The sequence below is a fragment of the Parus major genome, chromosome 2 (genome assembly GCF_001522545.3).
Source record: "Parus major isolate Abel chromosome 2, Parus_major1.1, whole genome shotgun sequence".
In the NCBI taxonomy this organism is placed as follows: domain Eukaryota; kingdom Metazoa; phylum Chordata; class Aves; order Passeriformes; family Paridae; genus Parus; species Parus major.
The window spans coordinates 29,802,424-29,828,697 of record NC_031769.1 but is presented as its reverse complement, the minus strand read 5'-3'; the positions used below and the strand labels follow the sequence as shown (position 1 = coordinate 29,828,697).

The following is a 26,274-nucleotide window of genomic DNA, read 5'->3' as shown; positions in this document are numbered from 1 at the left end:
CAATGTTAGCAGTTTGATATTAAATATATTGCCATTTTCTAATATTTTCAACTAGGAAATAAATCTCCTTTCTGTTGAAAGATAGTTCTGCCTTTGAAGATAGAATAACGTTTACATAAATGTTAAGGTCCTCTTTAATGTAGCTTTCATTATCTCCTATGTTCCCCCTTTCTCTGAAAGCTGAAGTGACTGATGTCAAGATCAAGAGAGTCAATCAATGTAGATACACTCCAGGACCCAGATAGGATATAAATCACCCTTATTCCTAACCATGGTAGACACCTAACTGAAGGACAGAAGTTTACATACTCACCATCCTTGTGGGGGAGGCTAAATTTCCCAGCCACTTACCTCACGGGCACCCCTCATTCATTAACCAATTGGGGTGCTTAGTATCACTTATCAAATAGGCTAATCAAAGTTTGAGAGAAAACAGCTCTTGACCATTTCTTGCCCTTTGAGCACTCCAGGGCCACCTCCCGCCCCTAGACTTTTATCTAATTAAAGTTAAAGAGGGGAAAATTAATCCATGGAAGAAAATGAGATAACAGCCACCACAGCAGACCATCCCAGAGCCTGGTTTGGCTTTCATCTACTGCTACCTGACAATTAACTCTTCAGCAACACAGGAACCCCATTTCATGGGAACAGAATCCATCCCTTCACGCAGTGATGGGTGTTGTATTTTCATTTTTCACTGCTCCATGTTGCAGTTCCTCTACTTGTAATGGGTGCGGGTGAATTAAAAAGGTCATCCTTTACTTTCCCTCTCTCAAGCTTGACTTGGTGCTGTTTTCACTTGCAGAATACAAAAGTGAAAGCTGTAATTTATTACAGTACCAGCAATTCAAGATGTTTTGCTTGGATCCTGTGCTTGCAATGGGTTACTAACATTCCAGCCTTTCTTGCTTTTGTTGGCTACAAGTTTATAGCCCTCAATTTCATTCTCTAAATCTGTCTTTAAGAAGTCATTTCACAACACAGGGTTGTGGGGTTTTTTTTACCTTGGAAAAAGAATCTGGAGTGTCCCTTTTGCAGATTCACTGCCATTTTTGTGGTACTACTTGTGTTCCTCTCTGGTGTTCTTTTAAATTCTTTTTTAAATTCTTCTCTTTAAATTCTTCTCTTTTAAACCACCTGATGGTAAACTTTCTGAATCCCAAAGGATCGCCCTTTACGATCACTTGAGTTTTTCAGCAGCTGAAACTTTGGCACTGTGAATATCAGAAATTAGTTAACTCTGGTAACACAGCAGTTGTTAGCTACACTGTGAATGGAGAAACTGGTGTTTTATGGGGTACTTGGGAGTCCTGAGCTGTGGCCACGCAGCAGCAGCAGCGAGCTCTGCTCCCCCAGCTCCAGCAGCAGCACGTAGGGGTGCAGGAGCAGCCCCAACACATTGCCCTCGCTGGCATTTCAGGTTCTGGGGCACCGAGGGACCAACAGCAACAAAGTTCAGCTTTCTTTCTAAAAATACTCTGATACTTTGAAGGCTGCAGTTATACTACTAGAATTTTAGCAGGAAGCATTGGATTATAAAGTTTGTGGGACAGGCACATATGGCCAAAATTAGAAGTGCTGAGGAAATCCCACTTAAATTCTAGCTGTCTCGGTATTGTAACATGCACCTTGAGGCATTCAACGGTGGGCAAGTTAAAATAGCCCAAAGTTACCCTGTTTGGATTATTTTCTTAGACAATAAAAACCGTTTTAATTATCACATATCTGTTTTGATTTGGAATGGGTCACTGTACTGGGTTTCGTGGGGTTTTTTGTTTGTTTGTTTGTGTTTCTTTTGTAGCACTTTTTTTTGTTGTGTTTTTTAAACCTTCGAGGACCGTGTACATCTCTAGCACTATAGCGAGCAGTAGACATTAAATACCCTACAAGACTAACCTTCATATTGTCAGTACCCAGTCCTTAACACTTCATAATGTGTATTCTGCAACATAGTTAATCACTTGCAAATGGAAGCTGTAAAAGATAATAGGGTTCAAACCTTTTCATTTAAATCAAAAAGAAGCCTTACTCAAGCTTCCAAATTTCGGGAAAATTTTACTCCATATCAGTGTCTAAACTAATGTTTGACCTTCCCTTCAGCTACCTGAACTAATCCATCAGGCTGACAATTCAGAACTATGACCTGCAGCTGTTTGGATATGGAAGGGACACTGGTCGGGCTTTAAAGGGGGATAAGCGAGGCAGTGAAAATGCGATTCAGTAATCCTCCTGTATTTTAAGGTATTTTGCACAGGGTGGAAAGGAGCTGAGACTTTTTCTTGCTTCTTCCATGGCAGGCAGCAGCGGGGATGGCACTGCCCGCTCAGTGATCCCAGGGAGGCAGGTAGCAGAGGGTTGTTTGCCAAATTCCTCCTGCAGCTGCGGTGTCAGAGTGGGCAGTTCACCAGTCAAACTCAGATATCAATTAATACCAGCTGCTTTACTCTGCAGGGTGGACAGGACCAACTAGGAACTGGAAAATCTGTAATAGGGAAATACATTAGAGAGAACAGTTCTGTACTGGCAGTGGGATAGGCCGCAAGCTGTAACAAATCTTTTCCATCCCTAGTTTCTACATATATAATTTATATAGGGCACTGAAAACTAAAATTATAGTGAACTTTGGTCACTATCCACAAGAGACAGATTTGATCCAGTGACCCAAAGGCGAAAGGTTCTGTATTCCATTAGCAACCCCCTGCAAATGCAGTCCCTCACCAAGGTTTTTATATCAATAACTAAATACCACTAACCTTTACAAGCTATGTGGTAACATTTGCAGTCTCCTGATTCTGAGTCATTTCCCATTCAAATGTAAATTTGAGTTTGTAATAAAGATAAAAATGGAATTTTTCCAACATTTTGTTGATAGATATTTAGGAATTCAGTTATTTTAGAAGGAGGAGGGAAGAAGAGCAGGTTAGATCATGACTGTGTTCAGAGTGTCTAAGAGGCATTAACATTAGAGAACACATTAGGCACCACTCCTACACTACTTTTGCCACACTCCCTTGTGACTGATTGTGAGAGAAAATTCTTCTCTTCCCCCTTACAATTTTACATCTTCTACTCTACTGCCCACTGGAATGTCCCTTGGAATTCCAACTGGGGTCCAGAAGTTAAGAGTCTTGATCTTGATACTAGTGAAATCTGTAAGCAAAAGTATTTCCACACATATTATTTTGAACGTGCACAAAAATGTGTACAGACTAAGAAAATACAGTGTTATTTCATTTCTATTAAATGTAAAAATGTGGAAATGACCAAAAATAAGTTACATAAAATAGCAGTTGGAGGTCAGTATTGATGTCAGAGGTGGTCTTGTTCTATTTTTTTTTCCTCTTTTTTCCTTTACCTACAAGCCAAACACCACTAAGCCAGAAACCACCAACCAGTACAGTCTCACAGTAACAAGATATTAATAGCCCATGGAAAAATCAACATATAATTTTATATTATGGTACTTACAACAGTCCCTGTATCTTTTTTATTTCTGACCTAACTGTAACATGAGAAAAGCCAGTGGAGTGACATGCAAAAAACCTATGCTCATTTTAATTTATAATATATTCAAAATACTGTTGGTAATTTTTCATATTATATGTTTTTAAGGAACTCTCACTTCATTCTTTTGTTTCAGAAGGATAGGTATTTTTCCTACAGATTTTAGTATTGTTGCTTCTTGTTTAAATGAATCTATAAACCTTTAATATGCAGAGAACTATATAATAATCCTCAGTCTATAAAGTACCTTTGGGATAGTGATGCAACTCCACCTATGGGCCTGGTGTCCCCACCATCAGTTATACAGGCTTCTCTCAAACATGAACTCTTTTGTTGTTGTTTTTGCATACTGAAGTAAACAAACAAATGTTTTTGTTAGATGCCAGAGAATGCATTTGCATCACCTGCTTGGACCTCCAAGGAAGTGACCCCCACACTTACAGCCAAGTAGGTGTCTTCAAAATAGAGGCCTAAGCATTTTTGTGGTTTTACTTAAAATAACTTCACAGAGGTTCCTGTCTGCTGTGATGGTCAATGACCTGAACTGTGCTCAAGCACGCTTAATGCCTAAATTCTGCTTCTCCATATCTACACATGCTTTTTTTGTTTGCTGCCACATCCTTTACCTTTGTCCCTTTTTGCACACATTCTCTTCAGCATCAGTGATTTCAAATCACTTATTGCTAGAGTTCCTAATTCTTTTTTATATTTCCTAATCTTCATACATGGGCCACAGATTTTTGTTTGTTTAAATTATGTTGATTAATCTCTTGATGTAAAAAATGCCAAATCCAGAAACAGGAAAAGAATTTTCTGGTTAACTTGAAAAGACCTTAATCTGCATTTGCCTAGCCTGGTCTCCTCGTAGAGGTATGCAAACTGTTTAGCAAACTTTCAATCAGTGTCTCTCAGCCTTTGCCTCTTGGAAGGAATGACACTGGTTCAAAAGTGCAAAGCTCTTCCATGATTCAGGAGTGTTAAAATAGCAGAAAAAACATGAAGCAAAAGAGAAGGAATGGACACAGCTCCTCCAAAAACTCTCCCTCTAGCAATAAAAAGCAAGCTTGAAAGGAAGAATCCACTCAGCAGGCAGGATTTAGAGGATAAGACATTATACATATAACACCACTCTCACAGGCAAGCCAAAAGCTGCACTCAGCATGCAAAGGTAACACTTTAGGTCAAGGCAGAAATGTCAGAACTTTCCAAGAATTTTGGATAGTACCAGTGATGCTATGGAGCCTGAGGTAATGTGAATGCCTACTGGGGCTGAATTTCAGGTTGCTCCTAGGACTCCGTGGGTTTTAAGGATGCTTTGCTGCTGTTTGTATTCTGATTTTAAAATGAGATTAGACACTTGGGAAAACACTGTGTTAATCTGCTCCACAGTGATTCATGCTGGTCACCAGACTGAAGCGAAGTCCTGCTGAAAAGCTTTAAAACTAGGCAACAATATTGGAAGCAGAGCCAAACCAGCAGTGTTATTTCTAAGGCTGAGGGCTCCATTCCAAAACTACTGTCTCCTTTCCTCAAGCAGCTTAGTCTTCAAAAGAGCTCCATTTAATACTAAAAATTACCATGATTTGGGGGTCAATAAATCTTTTTTTTTAAGTGATAGACCACAAAGTGCCCCACGAATTGATCTACTTCATGTTGCCATGGAGTTTGTCATCTCCTTTTTTTTTTCCACATACCCAAGTACTTCATTCTGCTCTCCCCTTGAAACTTGGAGGATTTGGGTTTCTCCCTCTCCCAAGATAGTTATCATTGGCCAGTGCATCAAACAACTTGTCTACTGAACTCCAGCCACAGAAGAAATACACCACCTACCAAACCAAAGGCGCCCTCTTCAAATCACAGTCTCTTTTGGCAGCCAGTTCCCCTCATACCATTATACCCGGAGCAAACTATAAATCTTTTGCCTTGGACACTACTGGCTACCTCAAGTGCATAAAACCAGCTATTACAACGATCTTAGTAAAATGAGCAACTGTTAGAAAGGGATTTGTGCTGTAGGTGTAACACATTTCACAGAAATACTTTCATATAGCTCTATCCTTTATTTTTCAACATTCAAAATCTTCTCTCTAGTAAACTTGAAGCCATTTCTCTTTTGCATCTGCTGATGTTTTTTTCTGTTTCTGTATCTTTGCTTTTTTTGCCTTTCTTGATAATTTGTTGGTGTTGGTTTAGGGTTTTTTTCTTGGTTTTGTTTGTTTGTTTTTCCTGTGTGGTCTTTTACATTCCTTGTGAGCTAAGAAAAGTGCCTTACCATTGCAGGAAACATCACCACATAGTGCTATGTAGAGGAAGAACCTCACCATTGCTGTCTTAGGTAAAAAGTAGATTTGAAAATGCCAGACAAAATTAATATCCATTGAGAAAAAAATCTCACTTAAATGTCATAGAACTTCATTTGATCCTGAATAGCATTGTCTTCACATTTTTTAAAAGGAATTCTTGATACTATTGAAGGTGTGGGGAAGTAGTAACTCCTAACAACTCCTCACAATAAACTGCCTGAATATTTACATGCAGAAGGGTGCATTCTTTTTGTTCCCCTACTTACTGAAAATAAAACTGACTTCTACTTCACTGGTACATGCTCAGTTTAAAACGTGTTTTTGACCTGCATTGCTCTGGACTTTGCATTAGAGTTGAGAGTACGATAAAGTCTGTAACATGGTAGACTGCTGTAATCTGTTAGTATGGAAGCAGAAGTTTCAGCAAGGCAGTAAAAATGATAACCTGAATGCAGTGACTTTAAATAATGTGGCCAGAGCTTTCACAGCAGCTGTCAAAAGGCACAAAAGTGTCCTTGCAGACATGAAGGCAGCTCCACAACAAAGGTGTATTTTGATGTTGGTCCCCTCCATCAGCATTTGCACTGCTCCAAAATGCTTGCTTCTACTGTCTCAGTCCCACATGAGAGAGAAAGGAGGGAGGACTTTATAAATACCTGGTTTCCAGGGCTATGCAAAGCTGCATGAGTTACTTTCCACTTTCTGAACCTGGCTCACGTCCATTTGATTACTCGCACACTTTGTACTTTGCTGCCTTTTTAGTTACTTGGGGCAAGGTATGTTTTTCCTGCTCCATGTCAGATCCAGCTAACAAGAATTCCTTTGCTAAAGGGCAAGAATGAAACGTCATTAAATGATAATTTCTTTTCCACAAGCATAGCAGGTATAACCAAGCTGCTTTCCTCCTAAGCCTCCCTCCCAGCCCTGAGACAGGGAAGAGACTAACCCCACAGTACTGCATTTTCTTGGGTCACTATAACTTAAAGCTCTTTTGTCAGAAGGAGAGAACAAAGGTGCCTTGAAACAATTTTTAAGCTCTCTCCCCTCAAAAGCAATGTAAAAATTCACACCATGTGCTTTTATAATCAGACTGAGCAGGAAACTTTTCCCTGCTCAGGCAGCATATGCATCAACAGGGTGTTTTTACTGCAGAAAGCACCAGATTCTGGTCTGAAGACAAACTGCTTTCTTGTATTGCCTGCTTTTGTATGCTCTAGCTAAACTTCCTGGAGCTCATGCTTAACCAAAAATATAGTGGAGAATTTTTTCCCTTCCTTAGCAGGCTTTGCTCAAACATGTTCACTGACAAATTTAAGAAACTGTAATCAATTGGTGAAAAAGAAGCAATTCACATAAATGTCCTGTCTAAATGAAATGTAAAAATGCCAGATTTGCACCAGGAAATCAAAGTCTGAAAAAGTAATTACACTTGTTTAGATTAAATGCAAGACAACATTTTAATAAACAAGCAAAACCTTTGGCTAACATCTTACTTCTCAGCCTTTCTCTTATTTTGTGTTTAAAATTAAGTACATTTTCACCTCAGATCCATAATCCCCAACAAATTAACCTGTCCAAATAGCACATGTACAGGATAAAACCATAGCTTTGATTTTGATTACTTTGCTTATGGTTGCAATTTAGGTAGCCTTGATTCCAGCCATTGTTGTTTCTCTGGACTTGAGCATGCTTCAGCTGCAGAGAAAATCTCAGTTCTTACATGGATCTAGTTAGGTTGCTGGCTGCAAACAGATAAACATATCTCTTTTTTGTTGACAAATTACTTAAAAACATAATTTTGCAAATATGGTGTTGTTTATGGTATATTGTTGCTCTTTTATAGGGAGCATGGACTTGCACTGTTTAAGCTGGAAGAAATTACTTGTAAGTGGGAGTGGTTTTATTTGTAAATTCAATTCTCAAACATTCAACAGAACTACAGGAAACATTGCATTAACTGAACTGTTGCATAGAGACAGCAAAATTGACACTATTAAGCCCATGGAACTTCTTGAAACCCCATAAGCAATTTGACTTCTGTCTCTTATGAAATATACTTGATATAACATAAATAGCTTATTAGCAAAAATACCTTCCTCACTGATCCCGTGCTAGACAGACACTAAATAGACTTCACATGACACTAAAACATCATTATACTTTGCTGGCAGGTCTTTGCATTAAAACAGAAAAAAAAAATGCTAAAAAATGGACTGTGGTTGAATTTGAAATGGAAATGGAGATGAGCATCATTCCAAGGCAAGGAGTCTCACCTCCCCTGCTTCCAGGGCACCTTTAACAGGAGTACAGAAGTACATGGCTAATGTGATAGGAGATAAAGACGTAGCCAACCCACATTGCTACAGCTGTGGGAGATCAGGATTAAAATAGGTGAAAAATGAGGAAGATTTATAACATTTCAAATTTAGATTATTAAACCAAAAATTAATTCTTACTTTTAATTTGACTATGGGTAGTGCATTGTTGCACTAACAGTTGATAAACTGATTTTAAAGACAAGTTTTAGAATAGCCCTTTAAAATAATCTTTAAGTATATCAGACAACACCTGTATTAGAGTTACAGGACATATAGAGAAAATGGGTTATAAGTCATTGAAATGGATCTTAAGAAAGCAAGATGCTCGTTGACACAGGCACAAATAAAAATGTATCTGAAGGTGTACTCCACTTATATATCCTCATGCTCTCATGTATGCAATTTAGAAGCATAAATGCAACCTTGGAGGATATATTTTTCAAGTAGTCTGCAGCTTCTGGATTTCTGGAAATCAGGCTTTTAAAAACATGGGATTCTTTCCACACATCCTTCTGGAAAGTTCATTCTTCCTAATTCCAAACCGCAGCAGCCGGTGCCTTATGGATATGCATGACAGCGCTTCTCTGTCTCTCCCCTCCTCACACTTTGTCATTTTTGGACTTGAAGAGAGCAGCATACTCTTGCCTGACTGCTCAGTGGGATATTTTTCACCCTGCCCAGTCTCTCCAGAATCACACTACTGAAGCCAATACAGTATCTTTTTTTGGGAGGGGAAGAGATGGGGGATAAGGGGAATATTCTCCACAAACTCCAGTCTATTAAGTTTTTCTTGGACATCCTCTGGTTTCTTTTATGTAGAGCTGTCATCAACACTTGCTAAGTTACAACACCCTAAAGACTCACACAGTGAGTTATGTTTTTTCCTATAAATGCAAAGACACATGAGCTGCTTGTGTACACCTTCATGCACACACCTAAATATCTATGTATACCTACACAAAATTCATCAAAATATATAGTAGTGAAGGCAGTTCCTGTATAATGTTCTTTTTGAAGTTCTTTTGTCAAGAAGCATGTAAATATATGAAGTGTTGCATGAGGAGACTGGAATGTATGCCCACACCTGTTAAGTAAGTGGGAAGTAGTGTCATCTAGTGGTTAGCTCAAAGCTGAAGGGGACAGAAGCTGTAATTCAGCACATAGTAAACAACGTTTTTAATTCTTGCATTGCTGTACTGTGCACCTTAGAGGAAATAAGTGTTGCCTATTATATCTCATTGATTCAGCTAGAAAACAGAGGAAAGCAAAGCCAGTTGGAGAAATATCAGAACTAAGTAAATTGTTAAGATGGGTATTTTCCTTTTATGCATCTCATGTCATCCCACCAGTATTTCTCTCTGATGATGCAGACTTCTTCAAAGCATATTCATAGGCCATCTACCCATCCTCTTTCACATTATATAGTTCAAGAACTACTCTAGCAGGATGCTGGCACATTACCACATAAAGAAGTACATTAATTTGTTGCTGGAACATATTAATTGAAGTTTATTTCATAGTTCCAAAAAAAATGAGTTGGCAAGTCTTTCTATATCTGGTATAGATATATATATATAGTTATACCTTATAAGATGGAATTTGTTTAAAAGATGATTCTTACTCTTTCTTCTTCTGACAACATGATTTTTAGAAATAGTATCCTCATACAGTCAAATACTTTTAGCATCACTTCTGGTTGCAGGAAAAGGTAGAGTACTTGCTTACAAGTGAAGGAAGTGGTGGTGTTAAGCATATACTTAAGGCTAAGTGAGAGATTAATTTCTCTGTAGACTTGTGTTTTATAATAGGAATGGAGTATTCTATCTGCTCTTCAGTTTTTGTTAAAAGACTTAAAGGTGTCATTTGCAGATATTTCTTACATAAAAATAACAGTATAGTGTTGACATAAAAGCAAACTTATACACAGCTGCAACAGTACTGGTATAAGTATTTGCTATGGAATCTTAATTAGTTTCACCCATAACAATTTCATCTACTGAGATGAAAGAAACAAAAATCTACTGGAACTGCTGAATGAAGGGCTAACCATATTAGAAAGGAGCAGTTATAAACAGGACTTTTCCAGCTGCCCTTGCTAATAGGCAATTCTAAAATAACAGTAATGTGTGTCTTAAGTTTCTGCTAACAAAGCTGATTTCTGACCAGAAGGCTAGAGTATTCTTTTTCATCTATTAAGCCCTGAAAGTGACAGTTCTTCTTCATATCCCTAATATTTCCTTTTCAGCTCACCAAGGCCAAAATGTCATCTTTTCTTGTAAAACAAAAAATCAAAGCCAAATGGTTAAAATGCAAAGTTTTGGTTAAACAAACAGTCAGTATTTCAGTGGTTTTATCTGCAGCCTGCAGAGCAACTAAACAAAGCCAAGATATTGTCCATCTCTTTGACAGACAAAGAGCCTCAGAGGTCCAGAATGACATGCCCGGGGCTGGCACGTGATTAGAGTAATTAAATTAAATAGCAGGAAACATGTTTTCCATATGCCATTGCCTGGCCACACACAAACTGTAACAGTAAATCTTTTATATTACATTGGTTCAGGGAAACGTATAACCATTCTAAAAATGCATGGTGCCCACAAAAATAAAGAGGATATAGTAGCATATTCAACAGGCTCCCCAGCTTTGGTCACTGGTCTTAAGTGCCAAAGTTCATTCCTTATTTATTTATTTATTACTAAAGGTACAGCTTAAAATGCCCTGAGCATGTGAATATTGCAGATATGTTACTGGATTTACAGTGGAGGACAGTGCTGATGCTCCAAATGAGGGGGGAAAGAATCCTCCCAGTAAAGTGAAGAGAAACATTTTGGTTATCTTCCACACTGAGATCCTAGCAAATTCCTGCCAGTCTTTTGCAAGAGTTAGGCAAGCTGTACATACTCAAAGCATGTATTAAAAAGGAATTTTTGTTTCAGTTCTATTTTCCACAGCAGTATCAACTCAAATTTGTTTTCATGGCCAGTTGTTAGAAAAGCGAACATGTTTATCCGTGCCATAATATAGTCAGAAGAATTGCTAGTCAGTGGGATCATCTGTCATCCTTGAATTTACTTGTCACTACACTATTAAGATCAACTAGAACATTTGCTAATCTACTTCCGACTCATCTTTCAGTGGTTGATAATGCCAAATCAAATCTCTGGTATTTCTGTTGTATAATGACTTTTTACAATAGGGAAAAGGCTGCAAATCATTTTGGAAGAAGCTGCTAATTAATCAGGACACATTTAAATTGGGATTGTTAGGAGATGACATACAGAACACTTCCCATAAATGAGAAAATCTGAAGACTGCAAAATGCTCTTAATATGAAGATTATTAAGAATTCAGAGAAAACCATTGCAGCACATGAAAAGATGTCCATTGAAGTAAATGAAAAATGTAACTTGCCCTTTTCTAAGAAACATGATAATTTCACAAGCATTTAAGATATTCCATCTTCCTTTTATCTATCTTCTTGACATAGAAAACTCAGAGATGAAACAATGATAACTTCAGTGTTTCTGATTTCAGATCCACCATTTCAGAAGTGTTGAGCTACGGTATTAAGTTTATTAATTGATTCTATTCAATTAAATCAAAAGAAGAGCATCCAGCTGGAAAAATAAATGTCAATTTATTCTTGAAAAGTAGTGTAAAAGATTATAAAACTCTTGATATCTTGATTATATTGATACTCTTGGTTCAATCTTTAGCAGTTATGGTATTTCCCAAGTTACTAAAGCAAGATTCAAGTGATTCAAGTGATTCAAGATGTAGTAAGCACGGAGAATGAGAGTTTGAGACTTTTTTCTTCTATTCCTTTGAAAGCTTTCTGTAGTAACTGATCTCCATGGTTTGACCAGGAAAATTTGTGTTTAACAGTGAATCTAATTAAAGGAGACAATAATGACAGGACAGCAGACTAACAAGTCATTTTGGTTGTAGCTGAGAGAACTCTTTTTTTTTTTTTTTTTTTTAACCTTTCTTTAACTGTCTGATCTCTTCTATTCCCTGAAAGGATTGGTGCACTTCACCTTAAATAATTTTAGCCTGAACTTTCTATACAGTGGGTTAAACCTCTCAGTTAAAAGGCAAAGAAGTTAACCCCTTGTACCACGCTGTCACCACAAGGACAATGGAAAAAGTACTTTGTAGCAGGCAGAAATCTGGAGCCTCTGGCTGAAGTAATGTCATCATTCCCAGGAGAGAACAGTTCTCTGAGCCAAGGAGGGCTCTCAAGCCCAACTGTGACATGTTTCACTGCTGCTGCTTCACCTCCTTCTATCTCCCATCAGCATTCCTCACCATGGTATCCCATGCTGTATCCCAGAGCACTGCCCAAGAGAGGAGGACACCCCTGCATCTGCTCTCCTTGCTCCACAACCAGTCTTTGGCCTCCAGCACCTTCCCTGCCAGGAGCCAACCCGCCAGGGCTTGGCCGAGCACGTGTGAAGCAGTGGGAACCAAAGGCTCACAGCCCTTCCCAAAATGATCTTTTACATCTTCTGACTGTCAGAAATGGAACAAATCTGGAGAACTTGCCAGAGTTCTGGGCTGGTACAGCAGGGGACACCTACATAGATAGGCATGGGAGGGAGAAGGGGATGGAGAAGCTTCTGGGTAGGAGTTAATCACTGAAGGGGAAAAACACTGTGGTAGCTTTGAGTATAATTGTTCTGATTTTGCAGTTCTGCCTTTCACCTTCTGGTGCTTTTCCAGCATTACCCCTTTTAGGGACACAAGTTTTGTGCTGTGAGGACCCTCCATCCCTGTGAACCACCACAGCTGTCTCAGTGGCATAGAGGAGATAAGGCCTGTAGAGAGAACTTGGTAGCATTTCTTTGCTCTTATAATGCTATCCTGTACTTAGACCTATGGATGCTAACTATGAAGCAGGGAGCACAGTGCCTGTGGAATAGCAGGCCACACAACTTTCTCAGTCTTGCCTGAGAAAGTGGCCTGGGAAATCATAAGGAGGAATTAAAACAATCCTCAGAGATAGAAGACAGCCTTGCAGGTGCTGTTTGTCTGTTCCTTGTTTTCTTGCAAGAGAAGGTGGAGGGGTGGTGAACCCCACTGACCAATGATGGTGATAGTTTACTAACTAATGATGTTAGTTAACTAACCAATAAGAGTTTTACTTTTCTGTACTTTCACGTATTGGTCTATAAAAGATCTGAGGTAATAAACCTTGGAGGAATTCTCCTGTTCAACTCACATGAGAGTCTGTGTCATTCTTCTCACCATTCCCAATAGAGCAACATAGACCTATGACAGCACATGAAATCCAGTCCAGTGGCTTCTGGCAACATTAAAGAAACTCAGTTTTGCCTTTGGTGATGCCCTTGGTGAGCTACTCAGACCAAAGGGCTTGGACAGTTTCATTTTTTCTGTTTTTTCTTATTCCAAAGTACTGCTGTAAGCCTGGAGGACTTCCTCCAGCAGCGCACTTCTCAGGAGCTGTGCAACACAGGGACTGAGTACAGCACCAGTAATGACTGCCAGCTGTTCACTGCTGATGCCACAGCACTGTAACAGAGATCTGTGCAGAGGGCAGTGCCTGAGGAGTGAGTCTGGCTTCTAATAGGAGTCAGGTTGTGAGACTACTTTCCAGCTTCTCCTTTTGCACAGAATATCTCTGCTGTGCAGTCAGCTGCATGGCTTAACATCTCCTTGTTTTGTTAGGTCCAAATTCTTTGTTCAATGGATGACCTTTTTAACACAGAACAGCAAAATACATATATATATAGGTCCTTCTTGACATCAATTTCTGTTTCATTTATAGAATTCTGCAGGTTTAATGCACCTGATCTCAGTGGAATCATGTCTCTGCTTTCCAAATTGTCAAATCCTCCTCCAGTTATAAACTCCTAACCAGAAAAGTCTTGAAAAGACTTAGCATATGTATTAAAGCAGAAGAAAGAAAAAAATAGCAAATGTCAGAGCTTCATGAATAAGAAGTTGCTATGCATCAAATATTAAGCACCCTGTCTTGTGATTTCCTGAAGTACTTGCTGAAGTAATCATGCTGTAGACACAGCAGAGCTGATCCTAGGAAGACAACTTAATAAATATTTTGGTAAAGATCCTGATCCTGGTAAAGAACTTCAAAACTTTTTCTTATCTAATGTACCTAACCCACTCGAAGTACCTGTCTATAAGTTCATATTCAGCCTTTTGGGATGACCCTAAATGTGCAGATCGCCACATCAGTGAGACAGAGAACCGAACATTCACTTCCATCACTGACCAGCCAAGTTTTCTTTCAAACTTCAGTGATCCATTCACTTGTGGCCTCTAGGATTTGGTACTGATGACCACAATTATGAAGGAAACTGTGTTGTGGAACTGTTTCTCAGTTGTGACCACCTGCATCTCACCTTTACAACAGCAACTTCACAAATGCTGTGCTCCTGTGGGACTGACATCCCACCAGGCTGAACCCACTACCTCCTCTCTGACCCACTGCATTCCATGCCAAACAATTTTGCAACCTGAAAGCCACTAAAAGAAGAACTTGAAAATTAAAATGACTTAATGGGCTTTGAGTAATTTCTTTCATTAAAAGATGGAGAGAAAGGGCCAGAGAGGAGAAAGAAAGGATTACTTCATTTACAGGAGGGTTCAAGCCACTATAACAGTGACTTATAATGCTATCTAACTTGAAAACAGTCAATGGACTTGGGAAAATGAGCAGCCTGCCTGGTTAGTGCATTTTCCATCAACACAGGTAAGTAACAGTCCCCATGCTAATTCTTAGCCTCTTGCTGTGAGAACAGATCTTGCTTCTGTTCCTTTTTTTTTTTTTTTTTTTTGCTGGTCCTGAGCTGTCTGTGTTTCTGTTCTCAGAGCCTGCCTGAGAAAGGATGGAGATTGTTATGAAAAAAAAAAATAAAAAAAATCACTCACACAGCACAAAGGGTAATGCTGTGCATATTTTAACTGAATAATTAGGATCCTTACTGAGACCCAAATACCTGCAGAGAAGGCCAGATCAGAGCTATGGATGTCAGGTGTCCCTGGACTGAAGACACCTGTATTGAGCTCTTCCATTTTCATTTCTGTCAGAAAGGGTAGAAGAGAAGATTTGAAGCTCTCTGTATAAAGTCAGTAGCTTCAGAAAACTGAAATATATGCAGAAACTTATGGGAAGACAAAAGACCTCTACAAATTTAGGTCGATGGTGAAAGCCAAGATGTTCTAGAAAGTAAGGAAAATGCCAAAAGATGTGCTGTTAGGTTTGGGTGCTTTTGATACCCTAAGACAAGGTGTTAAAATGGCTGAGAAATGAGGGAAACCAGTCACCACCTGTCCCTGTGTGCAGTCTAGTAGTTGAGTGATGGAATTATGGTCTCTGATGTGTAGTAACTCTACAGCTTCTATTTTCAGTAGACCAAGATCTAGGAGAACAAGCCTTAGAAGAAGCTGGTCTCAGTAGTTGTCCCTCTGTACACAGCAGGAGAGCATTTCCCAACAGTTTTTCTGCCCTGTGCTCCTTCTGTGTCTGTTCAGTAACCGAGATCTGCTTTAAAAATCTGCAGGCTGCCACCTGAAAACTATCACGCTGCTCTTATTGATGGGAGCAAAAGGAAAAGACTGAGTATGAGACTGAATCCTCCATGCTGTACTAGCTGCTTTACAGAGAACCTGAGCAAAGCCTTCTTAAGCCCTTGATGTTGCTGCATTGCTGCAATCTCATAGCTGTAATTTGCACAAGCCCCTTGGCTGAGGAAATACAGGCAGTAGGAACAGAAACACCTCCTTGGTCTCCTGGGGATCCAAGGGTCACAGGCCAGAACGTGAGAGGAGACAGATCATGCACTGCTTTCTGCATTAGAGCACCTATGTCTCCAAGTCATTTGGGCTGAGCTGCACTTCCAGGACATTAAACAACATAGCTTTATGAAGATTTAGCCAGCAGTATACTTAGGAGTGCATTAACTCACTCTCGTATTTTAAAGGAAGAAGAAAAATGAAAACTTGTGCCTGTGCACATATGAATGTCTAACAGGGAGAAAGACATTCAGAGGTCAAACAGAATTCATTCCAAAATGAAGCATTTAAAGAAGCAACTTTCCAAGAACACATAATCCTCTTCAATGACAATATTAATGAAACTGTGCTGTAGGATACAGGAAATGACAGATTGCCCGAAGTTATGAAAGTAGTATCATCTAACTGTCAAAATGTGCAGTGGTAATTACTGGGATATGGACTTGGATTTTGATTCATGCTAGTTATGTAGCCCTGATTTGCCTAGTGTTGCCCCAATGGTCTCCCAACATTCTGCTTTCTCTGACAAATGGGAGCAATAAGAAAAGTACCAAGGTGCTATATTCTAAGTATTTGAAAGAGGAAAAGCATAAAATCTCCTGGATAAAAATTGAGCAGCGCCAACATTAGTCCATGAGGGTATCAAAAAAATTAAATAATTTTGTTATATTGTAATGCTACATGGTCAGGTAGACAATTCAGTTACTTACTTTTATGATAAAATAAGTGTAATTGCCTTCTGTAACTGGAAGTTTACAGTAAGAGACAAAAATAATAAATAATAAATATTGACAATTATTACAGTTAATAGATTTGAGGCATTCTTTTAAAAAAAGGATAATTTTCCCATCCAACTGGGGATAGGAAAGTATAGTTACTTGGGAAAGAATAATTACTTGTAATTATTCATATTATTATGCACTTCCACATGGAATTAGCATACAAAAAAAAAAAAAAATCATTCTTCCAGTAACACAGTTTTTAAAGACCACAGTTAGAAACTTGATAGAAATAAACAGGCCCTTAAGAATAAGGCTGAGAACAAGCAGACTAAATATTCAGAGGCTTCCCCTGCATGTAGATGAACAAAAAATTTTGACAAAATAAATCCAGCTACGCAGCACTCCACCTCCTTGCTCCATCTATGGATAGCTACGCTATGTTTGATCCCAGAAATCATAGAGCCAGCTTGTGTTGTGTAGGAATTATATTGGGACTATGCAGTCACAGACTGGAGGAAGGGCAGGAAGGTGCAAGGTTAGTGTCTCTTCTGGCTGCAAAGTTAAAGGAAACATCTAAGGCAGCCTACAAAAAAAGAGATAAATTGAGCTAAGACTGCAGTGGCAATCTAATTTAGGAGGGAGGAGGGGGGAGGGAAGGTTTATTTAAAAGTCTGACATTGTTCAAAACTTTCATTTCCATTTATTCTTCCCTTCACAGCACTTCTCAAGGCCAAACATGCTGTAACCATCCTGGAAGGATCAAGTGTACAGAGGGATACTTTTAACATCCTATGCTCCAAACCATCTCCCTCGTATTTCAGGGCTAACAACACTCAACACAGTTTCTTCAAGACAGCTATGGAAAGTAAAGTGAAACAAATGCAACAAAGACTCCATGACCACATTCAAAACATCTTATTTAGTTAATTAAGGCACTGGATCACTTACTTGTAAGTATCTGGTCTGTCAAAACAACTCTAGTGACTAAGGCCCCCATTATCACAGCAAATCACATTGCTGAATGATTTCAGGCTACTGAAGGGACTCCTTTCAACTCTCAGCTGCTGCTTAAGTAATCCTTGGGTGGCTGAAGCAGATGTGTGTGCCCACAGGTAGCCAGGGAAGCTGTCCTGTACAGGCTAGATGAGCTATGGGGCCACAATCAAAACAAGCTGGAGTGTGACACTCAAACTCAGCAAATGGGGACTAGAAACTGGGGCATGCCTAAAGGATGCACCTTCCCAGTCCAGTGTGTGTGTGCGTGTGTGTGTGTGAGTGAGAGCGTGGCTGAGGAACCCAGATTTTCCACTGGCTATGCAGCTTTAACTGATCCTAATTTTTACCTTTAAATCTTAATCCAAATTAGGCTGAATTAGCAGAGAGAAAAAAACACGAAAAAACAACCAAAAAATAAATGCAAGGCACAAAGCCTATCAAGTAGAGCAGTAAAATTCCACAAAAATAATCTGTATTATTACTCTAGCCCAGAGAAGATAATTTCATCCAGGATGCTCTTCTTCCGTTTGCCTACGCAGTAATTCAGCAGATGGTGTTCTAAACTATATTCTTCCACCAAGAAATGAGGTACAGAAGCTCCATTACCACCCAGATGATGGGAACAGCATAAGGAAATCAGAAACTAAACAAATAAATGAAAATCAAACAAACATTTCTTAAGTGGATAAGTAGGACATGCTGCTAGCAGGACAGAATAAAATAAGGAAATTAACTGGACTTAGCTAATTTTGGCTGCAAATTGTGAAGTGTTCGTAAGAGGGAGAAATAAGTAAACATTTTTAGATTGCTGCTTGTGACTAAAGTTTATAGATTTTTACCTCAGAATTCCAGTGAAGATAAAAACAGGGTACAGTTGGCTTAAATAACATGGAATAAGTCTTAGTGATCTTGATGATAATGAAGATGGAATGAAGATAGTGCACAAATGAGTGGTGATGGTGTCTGAAGTGCTTGTGCTTTGCTGAACCATTCAGCTTTTAATTCTATTTTGTTAATGCCAGAAGATGACAAAAAGGCTAATGTTACACTATCTACATTCCAGTAATGTGTGTCTGAGTATGTAAACTATGATGGATTTTCTTTCATTTATTAGCAATTCTAAATTGTAAGCTATCAGCTATATTGGCTTTATTTTTTGGACAACAGGACAGAATAAACATATACTGTTAAAAGAGATGCATATCATCCTGGGAAGAAAATAAGGCATGTGAATTGTATTGTACTATGATTATTTTCTTCATGATGGGTGCTTTGGTGCATGGTATATAATTTAGAAAAAAATCTAGGTGCAGTCTGCAACATGGGAATGTTGTAAATTGAAAATATTTATGGCTGCCCTTCCAATACAGGTATTTAAACAAAAGGGCACTAAATAAATCCCTGTTATGAAATCATGATTTACTTAAAGACACACAATTCTAAATACACTATAAACAATAAGGCAAGCAGTATAATGTTATACTGTTAATGCTTGCTTTAAGCTTTCCTCAGCTATAACTTGACCTTTTATCTATTTTGGGGGGATGTATTACTGATGAAACATTATGCTGCTGCTATAGCAGCAAAAATAATTGGATTTACAGAACTATTTATTCTTACATACTTGTGCTGTTGAAACATAGATTTTATTTTAGTTAAAGTTACACCAGAATCAAAGCTGCATAGAGCATTTGGAAATGAAATGAGCAATCATAAGAACTACAGTACAATAGTTTTTCGAACTCTTCTGGTAGTAATAATTCATGTACTGTAGCAATAGGGATTGTTATGCAGTACAAACTCTCTCTGTAGATCCTAAGCAAAGTTCAGGAAATGTCACAATGTTATTTAACATCTTCAGGGAAGTTCTCTATATTGGGACCTCACTGTCTCATGCAATTGCTTTAAAGTCTGCCAAGTTCATGGATTCCCTCTCTCCCAGCACATTTACAGGTGGACTTGAATTTTGCAAAGGTCTTGATGAATACCAAAGTGGTCAGTACCAGCACATTTTCAGATAAGGAGTCTAGGCAAGTTTTAGAAATGTCATGTAAACGATTACACTTCATTGGAATTTTGCAAAATTAGAAGCTGAGGAATTGGGATTCACTTTTACCTTTCCTAGATGGGATGATCACATGTTCAAGACAGATGCCATGATGGGATAATGAGCATGCATCAATACTATTCCACATTCACTAAAACTTATAATGGCTGATGTGAGATAAAACAAGAGACCAAAAGGAAAGACTTTGTGTAATTATTGTAAGAATAGTGTAATAAAAAAACTTGCTCCTGAAAGTTTAAATTGTTTGAATAATGTGTAGCAAACATATTTGATTGTACAAAGCAAAACCACCACTAAGTTACCAAATTTACACAAAGTCAAATATCTGGAAGGGGATCTTTTAAAAAAAAACTTTATTTGAGAAAGGAAGAGACTTATATCAGAAGGCAAAAAAAGGGAACATACAAACAGAATATATTTACAACACAAAACAAGATCACCTCTAAGGGTGTAAATTATAATAAATACAGTAGATTTAAAATGTAAGAGACAATCAATTAGAAATGTGGTTGTTTAAACCCAGTTTTCCTTTTCACTGGTTCCAGGTAGATTCTCTTTTTTTAATTTTATCCAAATTTGAAAGATTCTAAAATTAAAGTACACTAATGTATTGGGGTTTCTCACCTGAATGACATTATAAAAATATCTTTTGTCTACTGTTCATACACATCTTTGGAGTGATATTCTACAAAACTCTTCTCAATTGCAAATTTCTCCCCAAATGTATTTTAAAAGATGCACTATCCCTTTTTGATGAAGCTGAAGTCAGATTTCAAAGAAAATTAAAAATATACAAAATGGAAAACACATATAATTTCATTTTTATAGCCTTCACTTTTTGAATGTAAATATTATTTTTTTCACCCAGGATGGAGAAAGATTTCTGTTCAAATATGAAGCACACATAAAAATCACCTGCGTTTTTCTTGAATAAATCTTTTTCTACCTATTGAGGCTTTTCATGTTAACAACAACTATTTAGTCATTTCTTTGGAGACCTTCTAGGAAAAAGGATAATGTATCTTTAGAAGTTGCAACATTTTCAAAGAGAATGAATAGTATTAGAACATAATGTAAACAACACATGCTAATAACATATTTTAGAACAATTTCTACATTTGGCAAAACAACTATCTCTTTTGAAACCGGATACTGCACCTTAAAATACCTCAGCTTTAGAAATATAAATATTTTTAATAGAAAAAAAAGCCTGACAAGAAGTCCAGGTCAGTTTGGGATTATCCATATTAAAGGGGATCTTAATACAATGAATCTTTAACTAGCTTAACAAAAGTAAACCTATAAAACAAGGTAAACATATCAAAAGGGAATATGAAGGAAATGTTTCACTGGAAAGCTTCCTTAACAATTTCCCTACTCGCTTTGTTATTTTCTTTGACAATAAATCAATTCATAGAGTGCCTTTAAAAACAGAGGGAGTGCTGCCCCGTCCCCCCTGCCCCGCATTCCTCAGCACATGAATCACTTGGGCTTCCTGTTTCCATAAGGCATTTCCTGCCCCCCCTCCCAAAATCACTTTTCTGCAGGAGAACAGCAGGGACCTGACAAAGTATGGGCTTAAATAAACAGGGCCTTGCACTGCACCCAGCCTTGCTCTGCCGGCTGTGAGGGATGGAGGGGATGCAGCCCGCGGGCTATGCACACCACTGCGCCTTACAACTCCGCCTGAAGCTCCCAGACAAGCTGAACCTGCCTTTTGTCAAGGTGGCATTTGATGCACAGTTGTTATTTTAGGATTTGCCCATGAGACTCCACACTAAAGGTTATGAGATATTGTACAATAAGTCTTCATTTAAAACAAACAAACAAACAAACAAGTGATCAGATATCAGATGATGATGATGATAACATCTCTGTGCTTTTCGTGCAATGTCCTAATAACTGACTGGAACCTAATGCTGCACTTTGCTTCTCACCAGTACTTGCATCTGCTGCATTTAAGGATGTCTCTGTGGACATTATCATCAAATAAGACAGAATGAAAAATTAACCAAGCAGTGCAAAAAAGAAAACAATGCAATTTTAAAACAGTGCCTTGCCTCGCCTCTTTATATCCACCTTGTACTTTTCTCTAAATTAAACTTTATACACCAGCCTGAGACCACCAAGATAGCAGTCAGTACCTGTCTACTGGGAAAAAGAATACCCTAACATAAACAGTGTTCAAGACTACAGTATGATACAATATATACAGATAGCTGAAAGCAGAAATCAGAGGATTCAAAATCAGAAGAACGTTTCATCAATCAGTTCTGGAAACTAATTCCATCAATTGCTGATTTCAACAGACTAGGTGATACGAGGTCTCTTTCACTAGGACTAAGCAATGTACGGTAATTCTGGGCTAATACAACATCTATCAGCTATTACTCAAAGATTTAAGTAGAATAATTGATTGCAACAGATATTTTCTCAATTAGTGGCCATAAGGATGAGCTTCACTACGTTTTCAAGTGTACATACAACACTTCTGAATTTGTTAAATTCTTTGAACAGTAAATCAGGATTTGCTAGCTCAGTGAATCAAAACACAATTGCTTATCAGAGCCTAGAAAACGCATGTGATGTTCAGATAATAACCTTAATTACAAATCCTGGAGCTAAATCTTTGCCTATTACCTGTTGCATAAAAGCAGCTTGCTCCCCAGATTCCATTTGCTGGGTTTGAACATCCTCATCACTGTCCAGTGGCTCCTCTTTGACTTTCACAGCCCCCACCTGCTGTCCTATTCTGTCATCCACACCAGCACTGCTGCTCTCAGCCCTAACGCTGGCACCGTCGGCGGGAGCTCGCTCTTCCTGCATCGAGTGATCTCCATGAAGCTCTTCTTCAGCTTCCTCCAGGTGACTGCCAGGCTGCTTGAGCTGCTCAATGGACTTAGAGAGCATCTGGAAAGAGAAGAGGGGAACAAGTACTGACTCCTTTCACTGATGCCAAAACACCAAGTACTAGATCTGCACGGATGAAATTAAAGTGTCCACAGCTAACCCATGTAGCCATGCTACACAAGTAAATACTGTTTTGTAACATCTAAGTCAAATATCCTGAGAGAGTAAAACACCTTTTACCTTTACTCATAAATAATTTCCTCTTCCTATCTGTCCCCCCAAGCCATCAACCATATCTTTCAAAATGAGTTTTAGAGAGTGTTATATACTCAATTACTGAATACATGAATGCTTTCACAATGTCTGTTTTTGTCACAAACCGTGGACCATCCAGTTCCATTCAGCTTGGTAATGCATATAGAAAAATACCAGGTTGTCATGTAAATCGTCATCAGGAAGCTACAGCTGGATTTAGGAAATCCCATGAAGTCAAAGGAGAGCTGAAAGATCAATTTATAAGTTCCAGTTGATGCTCTGATGCATATACTTCACATCATTGGAGAAACAAATTACTCAGAGGAAGCCTGTCTGGCTATTGTCACAGCAAACCTTCATTTTTGACGTGCAATGGGAGTTGAATGGCTTATTAAAAAGAAACTAATAAAAAATCCCTCTTTGTTACTGTAGTAACTGGCAAATCACAACGTGAGTATGCTGCAGGCTGCAGGTGGCATGCCCTAAGCTGAGCAATCCTTACTACTTCAACTAATGTGGAGAGTCTCCACATTACTTCATCACACAGCACCTGAAAGATTTCTCAGATCAAACCTATAAATTTTTTCCAGTTGTTTCTCTGGGAATGACACAGACCAAGAAGGTACTAAAGCTAACTACACGTAATCAGCTCAGGTACACTCCTTTCACTTATTATTATCATCATTATTATTGTTATTTTTAATCAGTTAAGCATTTGTGGGGAGCCTTTCCCACTTCTCAAGCAGGAAGAGGAAGGCAGGTAAAGCTGCAAGGCTGGCTGCAAGTGAGCAAATACAAGCTGAAACATCTGTGTGACAGATAATCATAAACTACAAGAATCACTGAGGCTGATCCATCTGTAAACCATTCCCTGTGCCAGTTCCTTGATACCAGGTGGGTTTTTCTGCAGAGGAAGCCAAGAGAAAATGAGTGCATGCCCACAGCAAAGTTAAGACACATATTTAGCTCATTACTGCTCTCCTTTCTTTCATGCTTTTTCACTTTTATGTCAGGCTCTTTCTTCTTTACACTGCTGTATGGGTACAGATCTGCTGCTGGGCTTTCTGAGGCAACACATGATGGATTGTAGTATAGAATCTATACGTGGATCACCTTCAGACACTTCGTGCATACAATCAGTGAAGGGAACGAGCACACGTAAGTGGGCTGCAGAGACTCAGAGTGGAATTTGTGCACATTTCAATTTGCAATGTTCCTGTTTTGGAGCCTTCTCCCATGCTGTGGAGCTCAGCAGGTGATTTGCTCCAGATTTCAGCAACAGAAAGAGATAAGCAAATTAAATTTTCTAAAACTCTGTGAAATGAAAGTCTTTATATATTTACTCAACAAAGTTTAAAAAGTGCATTTATATTACCATCTTTACTACAAAATTTTATTAAAACATCCTTTCCACTGTGATTTTAACTAGGCCTCAGGCAAGGGGCTATGAGGCACTACAGTCATGCCTTCTCATATGATGCAGCATGATCAAATTGCATGGATGGAATGGGGGGTGACATGACCCAAACCCTGAAAATCTCTTTTACTGCTCAGACTGCTTAGCCACAGCTGATTGCTTTTTCTGTATCACCACAACACTTTCATATTTGTTGAAGTTTTTTTTTTAAAGACAGCTTGGCCCATCCTAGTCCTGTAATTATACTAGTAGCATTCCTGGACAGTTCTCCCAGGTAAAAAACATCTAATTTTAAATTATGTCTCCTAGTGATAGTACTGCATCTGGAGACATGTGAAGATGGCAGTTTAGAGTCAGTATTTCTATCCTCTCTATCTAAAGATGGGTTACACAGCAGAAATTTTTCTTAATGAAACACTGTTCATGTCCTTTCACTGCACAGCTGAATACTTCTGCTCACATGCTTAAACCTTGCACTTTAAACCCCCGCTTGCCATTTTTTTCTGACTTTATCTGTAGCTATATGGAGGACCTTCTCTTAATTTTAATACTTTTTTTTTTTTTTTTTAAATTTTGTAAAAGTGATTGCTTAATCTGAGTTTCAGTGGGATTATGTTTAAAAACAACAACAAAACCATAGTTTATTTCCCTAATAAATTAAGGGTTGCACATATTGGTTATATTTTGCCAGTATACTTTACTGATATCACCTATTCCAATTTAAGTGGTCACTAAAAAAAATGTTTTCCTGCTAATGTAACCTATATATTTTTTGCTTTTATCTTCAGGAAATTAAGCTGTAAGGGATATGCATGAGTCAAAGTAAATACTATCAGTGGGAGAGGAAGTATTTACAGACATCAACTCCACTGTATAACTGCAAGACTCCAATCAAAGAAAAAGACATCAAACATATCCTAACCTGCTTGCCTGTACAGAAAAATGGAAAACTAAATAATCTGGGCACTGCAATAGACGATTTTATAGATCCTTCAGCTGCAGCCCTTGTTGTTTTCTTCTTTGAAATTATATGCTTGTGTACACAGTGTCTCAAATAAAATGTCTTTACAAAAAGACAAAATCACAAAGTCCTGCAACAGCCAACCAACACATTGCCATCCTTAATTAGTTGTTCATTTTAAATACATGGCAGCCATTTCTAGGAACTCATGTATATTCTTAGAGAACACTCCTTCCCCTTCTCCCCTGTGGCAGGTTACCAGCTATGTGTGTTGTATGTACATTGCTAGCTGCACTGAAAACAACTTGGCACCTGCTTCCTGTTGTCTGTTACTCATTTAGTACCAATATTTCTAAGGGATATATATTTGTCTTTCAAAATCATTTTTCTGCATTATGGCTTAAACATTAGTTCCTTTAGTTCTGCCCAAAAAATCCCCTGCTATTAGCAATATTTGAAAGGGTATCTCTCACCTACAGAAGATGTAAATCAGATTTGTAAGCTGCAAAGCCAAAATCTCAGTGCAGTATGTTTAATGAAGCTAGGTTGATTTATTACTGCTGAATCTGGTCTTCCACATTCCATTAAATATTCCATTAAATATTCCATTAAATCATTCAGAGAAGGGAATGATTAATCTGGGGTTAACTGTATCTTTCCAATATTCCTGCTTGCAATAAATAATACTTCTATTTTCCAATCAACATAAATTTCTGTATTATTTTTAATTTTTTAATAAGAGATATTAACTGAGAACACCATCCAAGTACTAATGAATATTCACTTCCTGTATATTTTTTTTTAACTCACAGGCTTTCCTGCTCACCAATTCCCTATACAGAGATGCTTTAAACCAACTGACATCCTAGAATGAAAACTGAAATTCAGGTGCTTTCTTATATAAGCCTTAACGTTATCCATATACCTACCTTACTTTAGAGCACACTACCAACTGCCCAATTATTTTACCCTTTGCTTCTCCAATACAGAGAATTTTAACACTGAAAATTGACAAAACGCTACAAATACACAATTTATGAACACAAATAGGGTTCCTGCACTGATCAAATAAAATTTTGGCCCCAGTGAAGACTTCAGCTTCAG

The 26,274-nt window shown here is 38.2% G+C and overlaps 1 protein-coding gene across 16 annotated transcripts in view; it reads right to left on the bottom strand.

Annotated features, from left to right (window-relative positions):
• The window catches only part of HDAC9 (histone deacetylase 9), a 457,012-nt gene that overhangs the window by 166,351 nt on the left and 264,387 nt on the right, over positions 1 to 26,274 (bottom strand). For 13 of the 16 annotated variants that reach the window (XM_015618303.1, XM_015618309.1, XM_019005657.2 and 10 more), the window contains one exon: positions 22,328 to 22,597. In XM_015618303.1, the coding sequence (XP_015473789.1) occupies positions 22,328 to 22,597 (270 nt within the window). Of the gene's footprint in view, positions 1 to 20,023; positions 22,598 to 26,274 lie in introns of those variants that run through there. The other 3 variants (XM_015618312.2, XM_019005660.2, XM_015618310.2) reach the window with 1 other exon arrangement.